The sequence below is a fragment of the Zootoca vivipara genome, chromosome 17 (genome assembly GCF_963506605.1).
Source record: "Zootoca vivipara chromosome 17, rZooViv1.1, whole genome shotgun sequence".
In the NCBI taxonomy this organism is placed as follows: domain Eukaryota; kingdom Metazoa; phylum Chordata; class Lepidosauria; order Squamata; family Lacertidae; genus Zootoca; species Zootoca vivipara.
In genome coordinates, this window is record NC_083292.1 from 27,655,785 (window position 1) to 27,671,190 (window position 15,406).

Sequence of the window (15,406 nt, forward strand, 5' to 3'; positions counted from 1 at the left end):
CTATACACACACACAGGCCTTTGTCTCTTTATCACTCAGACCCTCCTGCAGCCTCACACCACCCTCCTTTGCTGAAACAAGGGGTGGGGGGCTAGTACAATGAACGAGCGCCTGCCTTGCATGCGGAAGTTGCCAGGTCCAATCCCAGCTAGAACCAGGGCAGACCCATCGCTGCTTGAGAGCCACTGAAGCTGCCAGGCAAAAATTAGAATCATGTTCAGAGGTGAAGGCAGGCAACTCCTCTGCATCAGCCTTGGGGCAGGGTCCTGGGAATGTCAGTAGGGAGCTTCTCACCAGCACAGTCCTTGGAAAGAGAGTGATGGTGGGGGGAAATTATAGGGGTCTCTAAGCAGAAACTGGTCAGGGGGTGCTCAAGCTCTGGGCTCCCCACATCAAGCAGGGAGTGCTGGACTTGATGGCCTCCAATTCTATGGGGGTTGAGAACATGAGACCATAAGAAGAATCCTGAAGCAGCAGGATCAGGCCAAAGGGAGCTTCTTTAGTCCACCATCCTTTTCCCCACAGCGGCCAAGCAGATGCCCTCATGGGGAGGCGCCCACAGTGACAACACAGGCACTGCAGGCCTCTCATGCTGCTCTTCCTTCCCCAGCAAGAGGAAGTCAGGGAGGTGCTGCCTCTCCTACTGGAGGTGATATGCAGCCATCCTGACTACTAGGCAATGTGGTTAGTCGATTCTTAGATGGCGACCCTGGAGGAGGCTGGTGATGAGGACGGTTGGGACTAGTGTGTAAAAAAAATCGTGTGCAAGGTGAATCAGCTGGAACTGGGAATGTGCAAAGCAAGGGATTGCTGGAAGAATGCACATTAGTCACCTACACAGAGGAAACACATCTCTGCAAAGAGACAGCTCCCCCAGTTTCTCATGCCCACCTGGTGTGACTCTGCAAGCTCGCTTCTGGAAGAAATCCATGCAGAGGCAACCTTTCTTTCCACCAAAGTCCCAAAGAGGACAGACCAGGGATTCTCCCAGACTCTGAGGCAACCATGTTCTATTTCCCACGTGGCAACATGTGTGGCAACATGTGTGTCCGGATGGGAGAACTGTGTGTGTGTGTGTGTGTGTGTGTGTGTGTGTGCGTTCCCAGTGCCAGCTTTGGCGGCACAGAGCAGCCATGGGAAGGGCACATCAGAGAAACATCAGGCAGAGCAACCACCTCTTGGGTCTTAAGTCATTCTTTCAGTTTTGCACCAAAGAACCAAACCAGCAGGTGAGTGAAAACCTCTTGTCTTGCCAATCATCTAATCTGTGCCTCCCAGCAAACCAAGATGTTCACTGCAGGGAGGTGAGGGATGTTGTCAGCCAGGAGGGGTTACAGAGCTCCATCACAGCAGCCTCGGGATTTAGGTCCCTGAGCATGCAATGGCACCTAAAGTAGTTCCCACGCTTCCCAGTGTCTCTAGATGCACCAGGATGACAGGAACCATGGGAGCTACATCTCTCATATGCCCCCAATTCTCTCTAACCCAGAGCCAGGCTAGCTGATTAGGGCCTGATTAGCACTTGAACTAATACATGACCCAGCTTGTTGTGCCAAGTGCCTAGCGGGCATTTGACATAAGCTGGGTCTCCCCCTCTCCTAAAGCTGAAATTTGTACTGGGAGGAAAGCCTCCATAGGCACCAGTCAACATGTTCCTCCTGACACAAACAGCAATTTCATGGTACTGATGGTGGCAATGTTGATTTTTCAGCGGACCAAAGCAGGAGGAAAACTTCCACCATCCCAACACCACCACCGGCCAGCTGCTATTTGCATTTTTAAAACATGCATGTTAATTGCATTGAGGCAACAAACATCATGAGTTCAGCCCTCACACCCTGCAGGAGTGTGCAACTTCCAAGTATTGCTGGATTCCAATTCTCATCAGGCTGCTTTCCAGAATCTTACTCAGTCTCCTCCAAGGGCGGGTCCTGCTTCAGCCGCACAAGAGCCTCGAAGTGGGCATCAATGGTGGGGAGAGGGATGCCCTTGAGGGGCTCCAGGAACCTGGCGGGCAACATGGCCAGGAACCTCGGGCAACATGGCCTGGGATGATGAGAGTTGTAGTCCAGGAACATGTGGAGGGTCACAAGATCCATCCATGCCTGCACTAAGGCTTATTCCCCTCAGCCCCACTGAGCCTCCCTGAACAAAATATCCAACCTACACACTATCATTCTCTCCCATCAGCAGGACCCAAAGAAGAGCCTGCAATTCTCACATATGACACACACGTGTCCTTACTACAAACAAAGACAACTTTCAAATGGCTTTAACCAGCTTCAAACATCCTTAGATGCTGCATTTCTGTGGAATGCTTGGACAGATGGACTAAGGGATCAAAGATCCCTTCACAGACCCACAACTTCTTCTAGTCATCAATGAGCCGGACTACTCCAAAAAATGCGACAGTGGCATAGCATTTGTAGTGCTTGGGTACAAGCACACAAAAACACAGAGAGAAACATCCTCAGGGCCATGTTCACAGGAGTTGCACTCCTAAGACCTTCTGATGTGTGGAATACCAAATGCACATGAGAGCACAATAACAAGTGCCTGGCTGGTCCAGCATTTGGCGTGCACATCTTCCCTGCTGAACAGGCCTGAAGTTATATCCAACTGTAAATTATACAGAGAGCAGACTCACTGGAATTAATGGATCTCAGTTAGTCATATGGCCATTGTTTACAGTGGGTCTACTCTGGGTAGAACGATTACTGGATACAACCCTTCTTCAGAAGTACCTTTTACACATTGGAAGACACAGCTACAGCTCTGCAGAGTGGGATACTGGTGGACTACAATTCCCATCAGCCCCTGCAGCCAGCATGGCCAATGCTCAAGAATGATGGGAAATGTAGTCTAGCAACATACGGAGGGGCCTCGTGCTCATAGGATTCTGCACAGGATAGTTTGTGCGGCCTTTTCTCCACCTCCAACTTCAAAATGCTTTTGCCCCAGGGGAAATATTCTTCAAAGGGGGGGAAAATGTGTGAGGTGAGAGAACTCCCACATTTAAGGACAGTCTACCTACACCTCAATGCCAGTAACTGGGAAGCAACAGCAGGAGGGGGTTATGAACTTCAAGCCCTGTTTGTGGACACCTCCAGAGGCAACTGGTTGGCCAATGAAGCAGGATGCTGGACTAGTAAGGCCAGGCATCCCCAGACTTCGGCCCTCCAGATGTTTTGGACTACAATTTCCATCTTCCCTGACCACTGGTCCTGTTAGCTAGGGATCATGGGAGTTGTAGGCCAAAACATCTGGGGGGCCGCAGTTTGGGGATGCCTGAGTAAGGCCTTTGGTCTGATCCAGAAGCAGAATAAGTTGCTCTGATATTCTTAAGCCTGCATCCAGGATTCAAGACAAACTGGGTGGGGCGGGCAGTTAATGCCTAAACTGTGGGGCTGATGCACACAAGACTCACACACCCTAAACACTAAGCAGGAAGAGACTGTCTCAGATGCCTGCCTGCTCATAGTCTCTCTCACCATGCACACACATGTCCACACCTATGCGCCTGTAGTCAGCACAGCATTTTCCCCAGCAACCCCATTGTAACCTGACAGTGCTCCTGTTTGAAATGGCCAAGTTGTGAAGTTGGCACGCCATGCAAGGCAGAAAGAGGGGTGGGACTGGTAGAGTGTGGGAAAGGGCAAGAGGAGGAGGAGGAGGAGGAAGGGTAAAGGAAAGGGGTGGGTGGACAGTGTGCGACACAGAGTGTTAGTTTCAGCCCCAGAGAAATGCTGTGAAAATAAAAAACTGGACACAGAAGCTACATGCCCAAATCAATCCTAGCATGCCATGCAGTATGGAGGGCCGGCAGCGGGACCCCAGGGGAGGGAAACAAGATCCAGGGCAGCCAGTATGGTCAAGCACTACCTTGACAGGCCCAAGCCCATCACAGGGCAGACCCTTTCAAGCCACCCAAAGGGAGGGCACCCAAAGGGGGAAGCAATTGTAGTCCAATTACCCATGGGCAGGGTTCTCCTAACTCCGGAGGAGCACTTCAGCCCTCCAACCTCTGCCCCCCCCCTGCGCCCAGCACAAGGAAACTACCCCCCTGCACCACAGCACAAGGGAAAATCCTTTTGTATTTCCCTGTAAGCTCACCCTCCTGTTCCTCCACCCCATATCAAAGTGTCCCTCCCCTCCAATACTCCCACCTCCACCCTGCTGGCTGCCCGTTGCTGTCCTTCCCTGGGGGGCAGCTGGGGTCACAGCGCAGGTGTAATAGCGCACAGAAGTTGCTTCATGGGATGGTGTTTTCCATGGATTTTTTTTTGGGGGGGGTGGGGATAAGGAGGGGAAGGGTAAAAAGTAAAGTCATAAAATAAAATGTTTTAAAAGTGCTCACAATTTTTTTTTGTTCATTTGTTTTGAGTTGGTAATGGCGGAGGAGAGGGGGTGTTAAGAGAGCAAGTTTCCTGTACATCTGCAAATTTGAAGGGTGGGAGGAATGCTCAAAGTACTTACAGAGGAGGAAGGCTGGAGAGAGACATCTAGCCCTCCATGAAGACGCCAATCTGGGGGATGGACCTGGTGGCCTCCACTTGCTGTTTTGTTGGGCTGCAACTCACAGCAGCCCCGGGAGCTGGCATGGAAGTTGGAGCCTAGTAACATCTAGATCCCACTCCCTGCAGGTTGGGGAAGAGTGCTGCTCGAGGCCTGTACTTATACCCCAGATAGCAAGGAGACATCATTGACTGGGGATGTTTTCCCTGCCTTCTTGGAGGCTCTGAGTTTTTTTTTCCCCCAGTGGAACTTTCCTTCCCTTGCTAGCCACTAGCTTTGTGCACCCCCACCCTACTCTAGACTTCTTCTTTTATGCCTACCTTGCACTACCCTGTCTGACAGGCAAGTATGAACTGTTTGTAAATCAGTCAGTGGCAAAGGGCTCTCTGGCTGGCAGAGCAGGTGGAGGGGAGGAGCAGAGAAGGAGCATCTTCTTATCCCCCTCCTTCGTGCCCAGAACAGAGAGCAAGCAGGCCGGGAAATGCCCGACACCCTCCCCTGCCAGTCCCCAGCAGGCTAGTTAACAGAAAGGGAGGCTAGCAACTTTTACAGGCATATATGCAAGGCAGGTTGATTGACTGCGCTCTGAGATAGGGCAGGACTTCTCTCAAACAAGGCTTTCTGACAATTCAGTTTGGATATGTTAAGAGTGTTGAACAAGAACCAATGAAACCCAAGTTCAAATCCCATTATTATTATTATTATTATTATTATTATTATTATTATTATTATTATTAAAATCTTGCCATGACGCAAGATTCTATCAGCCTAACCTACTTGTGAGGATAAAATGTGGGTTGGAGGGCCATATACAGTGCCTTAACCTGCTTGGAGGAAAGGCAGCATGTATTTAAAAAAATGGGATAAATAAACAATTTTGATTGCAGGCAATTTGAAGCTTCTTTTTGCCACCTAGCATTATGTGCCAACCTTTGGGCCTGAAGCGACTTCCAGACTCCAAGTCAGCCAGTGGTTCTTTGGTTGCTTGTTAAATTCATACCAATGCAAGTCACCTTCTTGGGGGGGGGGGGAATAATATCTAAAATTAAACTCTCTCTGTGTGTGTGCATGTTCTAGTGTGTTTGAATTTTTTTTTCCAAAACAACAATAATTTTCAAAACCCAATTAATGAATTAAAAAAAATAAGGAAGGGAGGGAGAGAGGTAAAACCCACGGCAAACCAAATGATTAGACAATTAGACTGATATCTACCAGGTAATGCAGTTTGTTTACCATAGCGTGTCCAATTCCTGCGTGCTGTATGCATAAAAAAAACCAACAACGAAAAAACGAAAAACCAAAACAACGAGAGGGGGAGGGGGATAAACAGGGGAAAAAAATGACCAACCATGAAACTTCAAGGGAGATTCTTTTTTTTTAATAAAAAGAGAAATAAATCCCCCCCCCCAGTTCCTGCGACCAACAAAATAAAAGACACTAAACCACACAACCCTTCCCCCGCCGCTCGAGAGCGCCAGCCTCACCACCCCACACTCACCCCCAAACCCCCGGAACTTCCTAGGCCTTGGTTAGTAAGGAAAAAACAGAACAAAATGAAAGACTGGAAAAGGAAAAGAAACAACCGACATTCCGTGGATGGCACAAAGGTTAGTTCTGGTTTCTCCGGCTGAGAAGTCGAATCTCCCGCCACCCCAGAAGCGTGTTAGTAACACACAACAACGAAAGTTGCCAAGGCAATCTCTAACAAGGTGGTTTGGGGGGTGGGAGGGTGAGGGTGAGGGGGAGTGGAAGGATGGAGGAACACAGCACGGCCCATGTTAGCAGTATTAGTAGTTCCTAGGCGGCCAGTTTGGAGAGGGGAGAAAGGGCAGGAGGGGAAGAAGAGGGCAGTGGGCCCAGCTGGGCGTGACCCACTCATGATGGCCTGTGTGTCTGTGGTGTGGTGGTGATGGGGGCGTCTGGGGGGGCCTAAGGGTCCAAGTGCTTCTTAGGAAGGAGAGCAGCCAGAGATGCCATGGGAGTGACAGAATGCCCTTCCCCAGGCATAAACCAAGGCTGAGTCGATGCTTTCTTTGCAAAAAAAAGGAGACAAGAAATCCATCAAGAGGATTAGCAGAGAGATAGAGAGAAAGACAGAGAGAGCAGGAGCTGTCAAAGAATGAGGGAGGGGTCCCTGTTCTGTGAATCCAAAGACAGCAAAGGGGGCAGATTCAAAGCCCTCCAGTAGCCCCTGTGCACTGGCTTATTGCTCCAAAGCCAGGAACCCCATGGACAACCTTCGTCAGTTCTTTCCCGACTAGCCGGGAAGCAGGCATGCCCTCGCAGGCAGCCTACAGAGCAGTGGAAAGGCCCCCTACCCCTATTCAGAAGCAATCTTTTTCTCCCCCCCCCCCTGCTCAGACAGGACACCCCCAGCTTTCAGGTTGCTTTAACAGCTCCACTCAAGCCCCCTCCCTCTCCTCCCACCCCATTAGGTCTCCACTGCCACCACCATCCAGTCTCTCCCACATCTTGGTTTCCACAGCCTGGCCTGAGCTGGAGTTCACTCTGTTTTCCAGCACCACCACTCTGGAACATGTGAAATGATTGAGAGTGTTTCTGAGAACACTACAGGGTGCCCTTCACTCACCACTGAGTGGCCATAATACATGTTGAAATGAGGTGGGTGTTTTTGTCTGTGTTTGCAACTTGGACATTTGCATGAGTATTTTGCATTCAATGCCCCCCAGTTTCAGAAATCAAGAAGTCCGCTTGTACTCACATCCAGACACACCGTGTCCCCTTCCACCGTTTCTCCCCATTCATCCAAATCCCAACATTTCTTTTTAGCTGCTAGCTTGTCCCCACCTCTTCCCACCCTTCTCCAGGCTAAAGGGTGGAGAACAAGAGGCGGGGGGACAGGACCCCTTATAACTTGTTGCCCCTTAGGATTCACAGAACAAGACTCCGCTTTCTCCTTCCCGCACCAGTCTTCCAGCCCATACAGAACCCTCCATATTCAACATACTGTCCAGTCATGGGAAACACCCCAAAAATCCAGCCAGAAAAGCAACACCCTGTAAATAGAACAATGCCAAGATGGGGTATGGGAACACCACCCTGTGGTCCAGACACCAAGCAGAGGAGGGGGGGGGGAGAAAATTCATGTTTGCCCTTTCATAAATCAGCTCTGCAGTGCAACCAAACTGGGCTCAACTAGACTGACCTGTTCTCCCCTTAAGATACTGCACAGCCACCAACTTCTTATAACAGGACTGGGGATCTTCAGGCCCAAGGGTCAAATGTGGCCCTCCAAGCCTCGTAATCTGGCCCTCAAGATTCTCTCCAGGCCACACCACTTATTGCCCTAGTTCACCTTCCCTGAGTGCTTTTGCCTGGTTGAAATATTTCCTTTGATATTGCCTCTTGCTTGACTGGGTGGAGGAAAAGAGGGAATAAAGGGGGGTGGCTCTGACTTTTTCATGGCTGGAACATGACCTAATGTACAAAGGTAAAGGTCACCATCTGTTGCTCTACCCTTTTCTGCTTCTGGGGGCCACATGCCAGTGGTGGGCATGGTGCAGTCCTTGGCCTGAAACCGGTCCCCCATCCGTGCATTAGAGTGTTTTAAATCAAGAACATGTTGTCACATATCAGGCTATGGCTCCATGCCAAGGAACCCATTGCTGGCAGGAGAGAGCTGAATGGGAGGTGTTGTTTGGATCCACTCAAGACAGCTCATAACAGAGGGGGCAAGGCTTTCCTCATATCCCTTTGGGGTCAACTATGCTACAGCAGGCACCACACTGCTCCAGAGGTGAAAAGGTAGTGAGTTGGGAGTTGCTAGACTTGAGTGACCCCTTCATGGATCAATGCCTTGTCGTGGCGAAGGGGCTTGAATAACTCAGAGAAGCTATGAGCTATGCCATGCAGGGCCACCCAAGATGGACAGGTCATAGTGGAGAGTTTTGACTAAACGTGATCCACCTGGAGAAGGAACTGGCAAGCCACTCCAGTATCCCTGCCAAGAAAACTCCATGGACAAAGACAACAGGCATATAAAAGTTATGACGCTGGAAGATGAGCCCCTCAGGTCGGAAGGCGTCCAACATGCTACTGAGGAAGAGCGGAGGACAAGTACAAGTAGATTCAGAGCTGATGAAGCGGCTGGGCCAAAGCCGAAAGGACGCTCAGTTGCGGATATGCCTGGAAGCGAAAGGAAAGTCCGATGCTGTAAAGAAAAATATTGCATAGGAACCTGGAATGTAAGAACTATGAGTGGAGGTAAGCTGCATGTGGTCAAAAATGAGATGACAAGAATAAATATCGACATCCTGGGCATCAGTGAACTAAAATGGAAGGGAATGGGCGAATTCAGTTCGGATGACTATCATATCTACTACTGTGGGCAGGAATCCTGTAGCAGAAATGGAGTGGCCCTCATAGTCAACAAAAGAGTGGCAAAAGCTGTAATGGGATGCAATCTCAAAAATGACAGAATGATCTCGATACGAATCCAAGGCAGACCTTTTAACATCACAGTAATCCAAGTTTATGCACCAACTACCGGTGCTGAAGAAAGTGAAATTGACCAATTCTATGAAGACCTACAACACCTTCTAGAAATGACACCAAAGAAGGATGTTCTTCTCATTACTGGGGACTGGAATGCTAAAGTAGGGAATCAAGAGATAAAAGGAACAACTGGCAAGTTTGGCCTTGGAGTTCAAAATGAAGCAGGGCAAAGGCTAATAGAGTTCTGTCAAGAGAACAAGCTGGTCATCACAAACACTCTATTCCAACAACACAAGAGACGACTCTACACATGGATATCACCAAATGGACAGCATCGAAATCAGATTGATTATATTCTCTGCAGCCAAAGATGGAGAAGCTCCATACAGTCAGCAAAAACAAGACCTGGAGCTGACTGTAACTCAGATCATCAGCTTCTTATAGCAAAATTCCAGCTTAAACTGAAGAAAGTAGGAAAAACCACTGGGCCAGTAAGATACAATCTGAATCAAATCCCTTATGAATACACAGTGGAAGTGAGGAACAGGTTTAAGGATTTAGATTTGGTGGACAGAGTGCCTGAAGAACTATGGATGGAGGCTCGTAACATTATACAGGAGGCAGCAATGAAAACCATCCCAAGGAAAAGGAAATGCAAGAAAGCAAAATGGCTGTCCAACGAGGCCTTACAAATAGCGGAGGAGAGGAGGCAAGCAAAATGCAAGGGAGATAGGGAAAGATACAGGAAACTGAATGCAGATTTCCAAAAAACAGCAAGGAGAGACAAGAGGGTCTTCTTAAATGAGCAATGCAAAGAAATAGAGGAAAACAATAGAATGGGGAAAACCAGAGATCTGTTCAAGAAAATTGGAGATATGAAAGGAACATTTCGTACAAAGATTACCATAATCAAGGACAAAAGTGGTAAGGACCTAACAGAAGCAGAAGACATCAAGAAGAGGTGGCAAGAATACACAGAGGAATTATACCAGAAAGATATGGAGGTCTCGTACACCTCAGGTAGTGTGGTTGCTGACCTTGAGCCAGACATCTTGGAGAGTGAAGTCAAATGGGCCTTAGAAAGCATTGCTAATAACAAGGCCAGTGGAAGTGATGATATTCCAGCTGAACTGTTTAAAATTTTAAAAGATGATGCTGTTAAGGTGCTACACCCAATATGCCAGCAAGTTTGGAAAACTCAGCAATGGCCAGAGGATTGGAGAAGATCAGTCTACATCCCAATTCCAAAGAAGGGCAGTGCCAAAGAATGCTCCAACTACCGCACAATTGCGCTCATTTCACACGCTAGCAAGGTTATGCTTAAAATTCTACAAGGCAGGCTTAGGCAGTATGTGGACCGAGAACTCCCAGAAGTGCAAGCTGGATTTCGAAAGGGCAGAGGAACCAGAGACCAAATAGCAAACATGCGCTGGATTATGGAGAAAGCTAGAGAGTTCCAGAAAAACGTCTACTTCTGCTTCATTGACTATGCAAAAGCCTTTGACTGTGTCGACCACAGCAAACTATGGCAAGTTCTTAAAGAAATGGGAGTGCCTGATCACCTCATCTGTCTCCTGAGAAATCTCTATGTGGGACAAGAAGCTACAGTTAGAACTGGATATGGAACAACTGATTGGTTCAAAATTGGGAAAGGAGTACGACAAGGTTGTATATTGTCTCCCTGCTTATTTAACTTATATGCAGAATTCATCATGCGAAAGGCTGGACTAGATGAATCCCAAGCCGGAATTAAGATTGCTGGAAGAAATATCAACAACCTCAGATATGCAGATGACACAACCTTGATGGCAGAAAGCGAGGAGGAATTAAAGAACCTTTTAATGAGGGTGAAAGAGGAGAGCGCAAAATATGGTCTGAAGCTCAACATCAAAAAAACCAAGATCATGGCCACTGGTCCCATCACCTCCTGGCAAATAGAAGGGGAAGAAATGGAGGCAGTGAGAGATTTTACTTTCTTGGGCTCCTTGATCACTGCAGATGGTGACAGCAGTCACGAAATTAAAAGACGCCTGCTTCTTGGGAGAAAAGCAATGACAAACCTAGACAGCATCTTAAAAAGCAGAGACATCACCTTGCCGACAAAGGTCCGTATAGTTAAAGCTATGGTTTTCCCAGTAGTGATGTATGGAAGTGAGAGTTGGACCATAAAGAAGGCTGATCGCCGAAGAATTGATGCTTTTGAATTATGGTGCTGGAGGAGACTCTTGAGAGTCCCATGGACTGCAAGAAGATCAAACCTATCCATTCTTAAGGAAATCAGCCCTGAGTGCTCCCTGGAAGGACGGATCGTGAAGCTGAGGCTCCAATACTTTGGCCACCTCATGAGAAGAGAAGAATCCTTGGAAAAGACCCTGATGTTGGGAAAGATTGAGGGCACTAGGAGAAGGGGACGACAGAGGACAAGATGGTTGGATAGTGTTCTCGAAGCTACGAACATGAGTTTGACCAAACTGCGGGAGGCAGTGCAAGACAGGAGTGCCTGGCGTGCTATGGTCCATGGGGTCACGAAGAGTCGGACACGACTAAACGACTAAACAACAACAGACTTGAGTGAAGGTCGTAGCCGTGGCAATGGAGGGAAGGCACCAAATTTTCCCCTTCACCCACCAGAAGTTCCTTGCTGCAAAGGAAGGTGGCCAGAAGGGGAAACAGCTCTGCAGAGGGGGGCAAGATGGAAAAAGAGGAGTTGTTTTGGGAAGGACAACCTCCTAAAAATGAGAGGTGTCCTTGGTACTGGGCAGCCAAGGGAAGCACAGAGGGTGGAAGAGCAGGTTGGATGCCACTGGCTTGGCCTGGAAAAGGAGATGGTAGGGAGGGCTCTGCTGGGCTGCAGCAGAAGAATGGCATCCCCTTAGCTGAGCAAAGCCCACACACCCTGCTTTTGGCACCAGACCCCAGCTGTGGCACATGTAAAGGTAAAGGGACCCCTGACCATTAGGTCCAGTCGTGACCGACTCTGAGGTTGTGGCGCTCATCTCACGGGAAGAACATCATGGCAAGGAGGCGGCCAAGCTGGCCCCAGAGAGCAGCCGGAGAAGCTCTGTAAACTAAGAAACAGTGCTTGAATTTGCTCCCCACCCTTCCAGACCCCTTTCCTTCCATGTCATATCTTTTAAATTTTAAGCCTGATGGGAGGGGTTGTCTTTATTATTATTAATCTGTGAACCACCCTTGTGAGACCCTCCTCTGCAAGATTCTCCCTCCCTCCCCAAAAGAAGGGATAACTCAATCTCTTGCAGAAAGGAGGGATTAGACCAGGCACCCCCAAACTTCGGCCCGCCAGATGTTTTGGACTACAATTCTCATCTTCCCTGACCACTGGTCCTGTTAGCTAGGGATCATGGGAGTTGAAGGCCAAAACATCTGGAGGGCCACAGTTTGGGGATGCCTGGATTAGACTCAAGACCCGTCCTCTTGGTGGTGTCTGGTTTATGGTGTCTTGGCTAGAACAACCCAAAGTGCTGTTCTCACCCTAGAGAGTGTGCTGCATCTTAGAGCCCTGGGCCTCTATCCCACACACACACACACTTGCCCACCTCCCTCAGCATGAAGCCACGCAGGTAGCAGCAGCAGCTCACCTGGCGCAGGTTCCTGGTTACGCGGATGTCGTGCCAATTGTTGTCGTTGAACTTGCCATTGACGGGCTCCACCAGTGCCTCGAACGCCCCCGAGCCCAAGTTGATGACCAGCCAGACAGCTCCGCTCTTGAGCGACAGGTTGACGTAGTCCGCCGACTTTCCAGTGTGGAGCATCAGGCCGTTGCGCTGCAGGGTGCGGAAGGAGAGGGTGATCTCGTCGGTGCTGCTCTGGATGGGGTTGTGGGACAGGTCGTAGCAGAAGAACTCGTTCCCCTTGAACGTCGCCACAAACTCTTCTTTCCCTGCAGGGGAGGAGGAGGCGAGACCGAGAGAGAGAAGGTGCCAGGGGCAAAGAGTGAGCGGCACTGTGCACACAATGCATGTGAGAACAGCCTCCTTCAGGGCTTCCTGTTGTAGCAACAGCTCCTCTCCTTGCACATGCAGCCCTCTCAGTGCACTGCACAGAACGCAACAGTGAAACCACTGGGCCACTGGCATTAGGAGACTGACGGACAGCGGGAGGCCTGTGCAGACGATGCTTGCAGATTAAAAAACCTGGCAGATGCTGTGGCATTTCTTGCATACTTCAAGCCCGAGAGTGATTTATTCTTAAAATTCAGTTAGAAAAGCTGGTGGTTAGCAGCAAACCCAAACGTTTTTAGGATCATGCAAGTTACTCCTGGTGGATTTACACCCCATCTTTCCTCCAATGAGCTGAAAGTGGCATATACATGGTTCTTTCCTGGCCCCCATTTTATTCTCTGAATAACCCTGAGAGGTAGGCTGGGCTGAGGGAATGAGTGGCTGGCCCAAGGTCACCCAATGAGCTTCATGGGTGAGTGAGGACTTAAGCTCTGGTCCTACTCCTATTTGCCATTACTGTACACCATTGCACCGTGTGTGTGTGGGGGGGGGGGTTTAAAATAAAATAACAGTCATAGGAGAGCCCCACCACCACCTTTTGTGCTGAGACCACAGCAAGGGCATTGGAATAACTTCCCTCTTCCCCCTGCAGCGCCCACAACTTCAAAAACAAAAGCAACATAACAATTTTCTTCTTGGTAATGTTCGTCTGGTCTTTCCCAAGGGCTCTCTCCCCGCTCCCGACCAAATATTTTGATTTAGGGTAGCTACTTACATACCCATCACCATAAAGGATGACACATATTTGAATACGCTATAGGCGTAGATGCAAATGTAGAAATAATTGTGGTAAATTTAAACAGAAATGCAATCTGTGTCACTGTAGTGGGGAACAAACCTTAGTGAGGGGGTCTTTCTAGCCCTCCTCACTCTCTCTAAGGCAAGGGTAGGCAACCTAAGGCCTGTGGGCCGGATGCGGCCCAATTGCCTTCTCAATCCGGCCCCCGGACGGTCCAGGAATCAGTGTGTTTTTACATGAGTAGAATGTAAAATTTTATTTAAAATGCATCTCTGGGTTATTTGTGGGGCATAGGAATTCATTCATATTTCCCCCCCAAAATATAGTCCAGCCCTCCACATGGTCTGAGGGACGGTGGACCGGCCCACGGCTGTAAAAGGTTGCTGACCTCTAAGGGCTTGTTATCTTTCATCTGGGTGGAGATAGTCCTTCAAAAAGGGGGGTGCCTTCAAATGTTCCCACTTTAGCCACAGGGCATCCAACAGCAACCATAAGAAAAATTGGGTGAGGATGACAGTAGCAGGTATAACTGAGTTACCAGACTTTTACAGAGCTCCCCTCTCCCATGCTCAAAATAAACCCTTCTGGGGAGTCAAGCAACCCCTGCCCCACCCTCCCTGAAGCCAGCTGGGTCCACAGCTAAGCCTTGCGCTCCAGACGCCTCTCCCCCCCCCAAACACTTACTCAGTTCCGACCCGGGTGCGTGCATGAGAAAGCTGCGATTTCACTGTCTTCCAACTGATATTAGTAACACCCCCCCACTTCAATACGCACACATGCTTTCTCACCCCCCCACCCCATATGCACAGAGTAAATGTCCCTCTTCTCCCCATGACACCTGCCAATTAACTTGCCATCCTTTGCCGCCTGGGAAACAATTTCTGCTGTCTTTCCCGCTCCCTTCAGCCCCACAATCATTGTGTCACTGAAAGTCATTTGCTCCTGAAGCCCAGGCGGGTTTATTTAAGAAGGAAGAAGGGAAAGAGAAAATGGAGGGGCAGGATGGGGGAGGGAGCCCTCAAATTGTTACTGCATTGAGGGCTGTGGCTGAAACAAGGAAGGACAGCTGGGCCCTTGGTGGGGTGGACATGAAGAGAAAGAAAGAAAAAAAGAGAATGAGAGAGAGAGAACGGGTACATATATGAGTGTACAGACACCAATGTGGGATCTAAGGCACTGCTTTGCCACCTTTACTGAGCACAAGGATCTCAGTAGCAATGTTTCGCACTGGGGGATTAATACAGTGGTACCTCAGTTTACCCAGGTGGCGCTGTGGGCTAAACCACTGAGCCTAGGGCTTGCCGATCAGAAGGTCGGCGGCTCGAATCCCCGCGATGGGGTGAGCTCCCGTTGCTCGGTCCCAGCTCCTGCCAACCTAGCAGTTCGAAAGCACGTCAAAGTGCAAGTAGATAAATAGGTACCACTACAGCGGGACGGTAAACAGCATTTCTGTGTGCTGCTCTGGTTCGCCAGAAGCGGCTTTGTCATGCTGGCCACATGACCTGGAAGCTGTAGGCTGGCTCCCTTGGCCAATAACGCGAGATGAGTGCCGCAACCCCAGAGTCGGTCATGACTGGACCTAATGGTCAGGGGTCCCTTTACCTTTACCTTGTTATGCTTTTCTATTATTGTAAATATATTTCTATGATACTATGGTAGAAAAATACATACATAC

At 49.2% G+C, this 15,406-nt stretch overlaps 1 protein-coding gene across 1 annotated transcript in view; it reads right to left on the bottom strand.

Annotated features, from left to right (window-relative positions):
* Nucleotides 1-15,406, bottom strand: part of LOC118076247 (neurexin-2) — a 159,337-nt gene that overhangs the window by 44,514 nt on the left and 99,417 nt on the right. Inside the window, exons 3-4 of the mRNA XM_060269842.1 lie at nt 12,570-12,808; nt 5,728-5,772 (exon numbers count right to left, since the gene is read on the bottom strand). Of these exons, the coding sequence (XP_060125825.1) occupies nt 5,728-5,772; nt 12,570-12,808 (284 nt within the window). The remainder of the gene's footprint in view (nt 1-5,727; nt 5,773-12,569; nt 12,809-15,406) is intronic.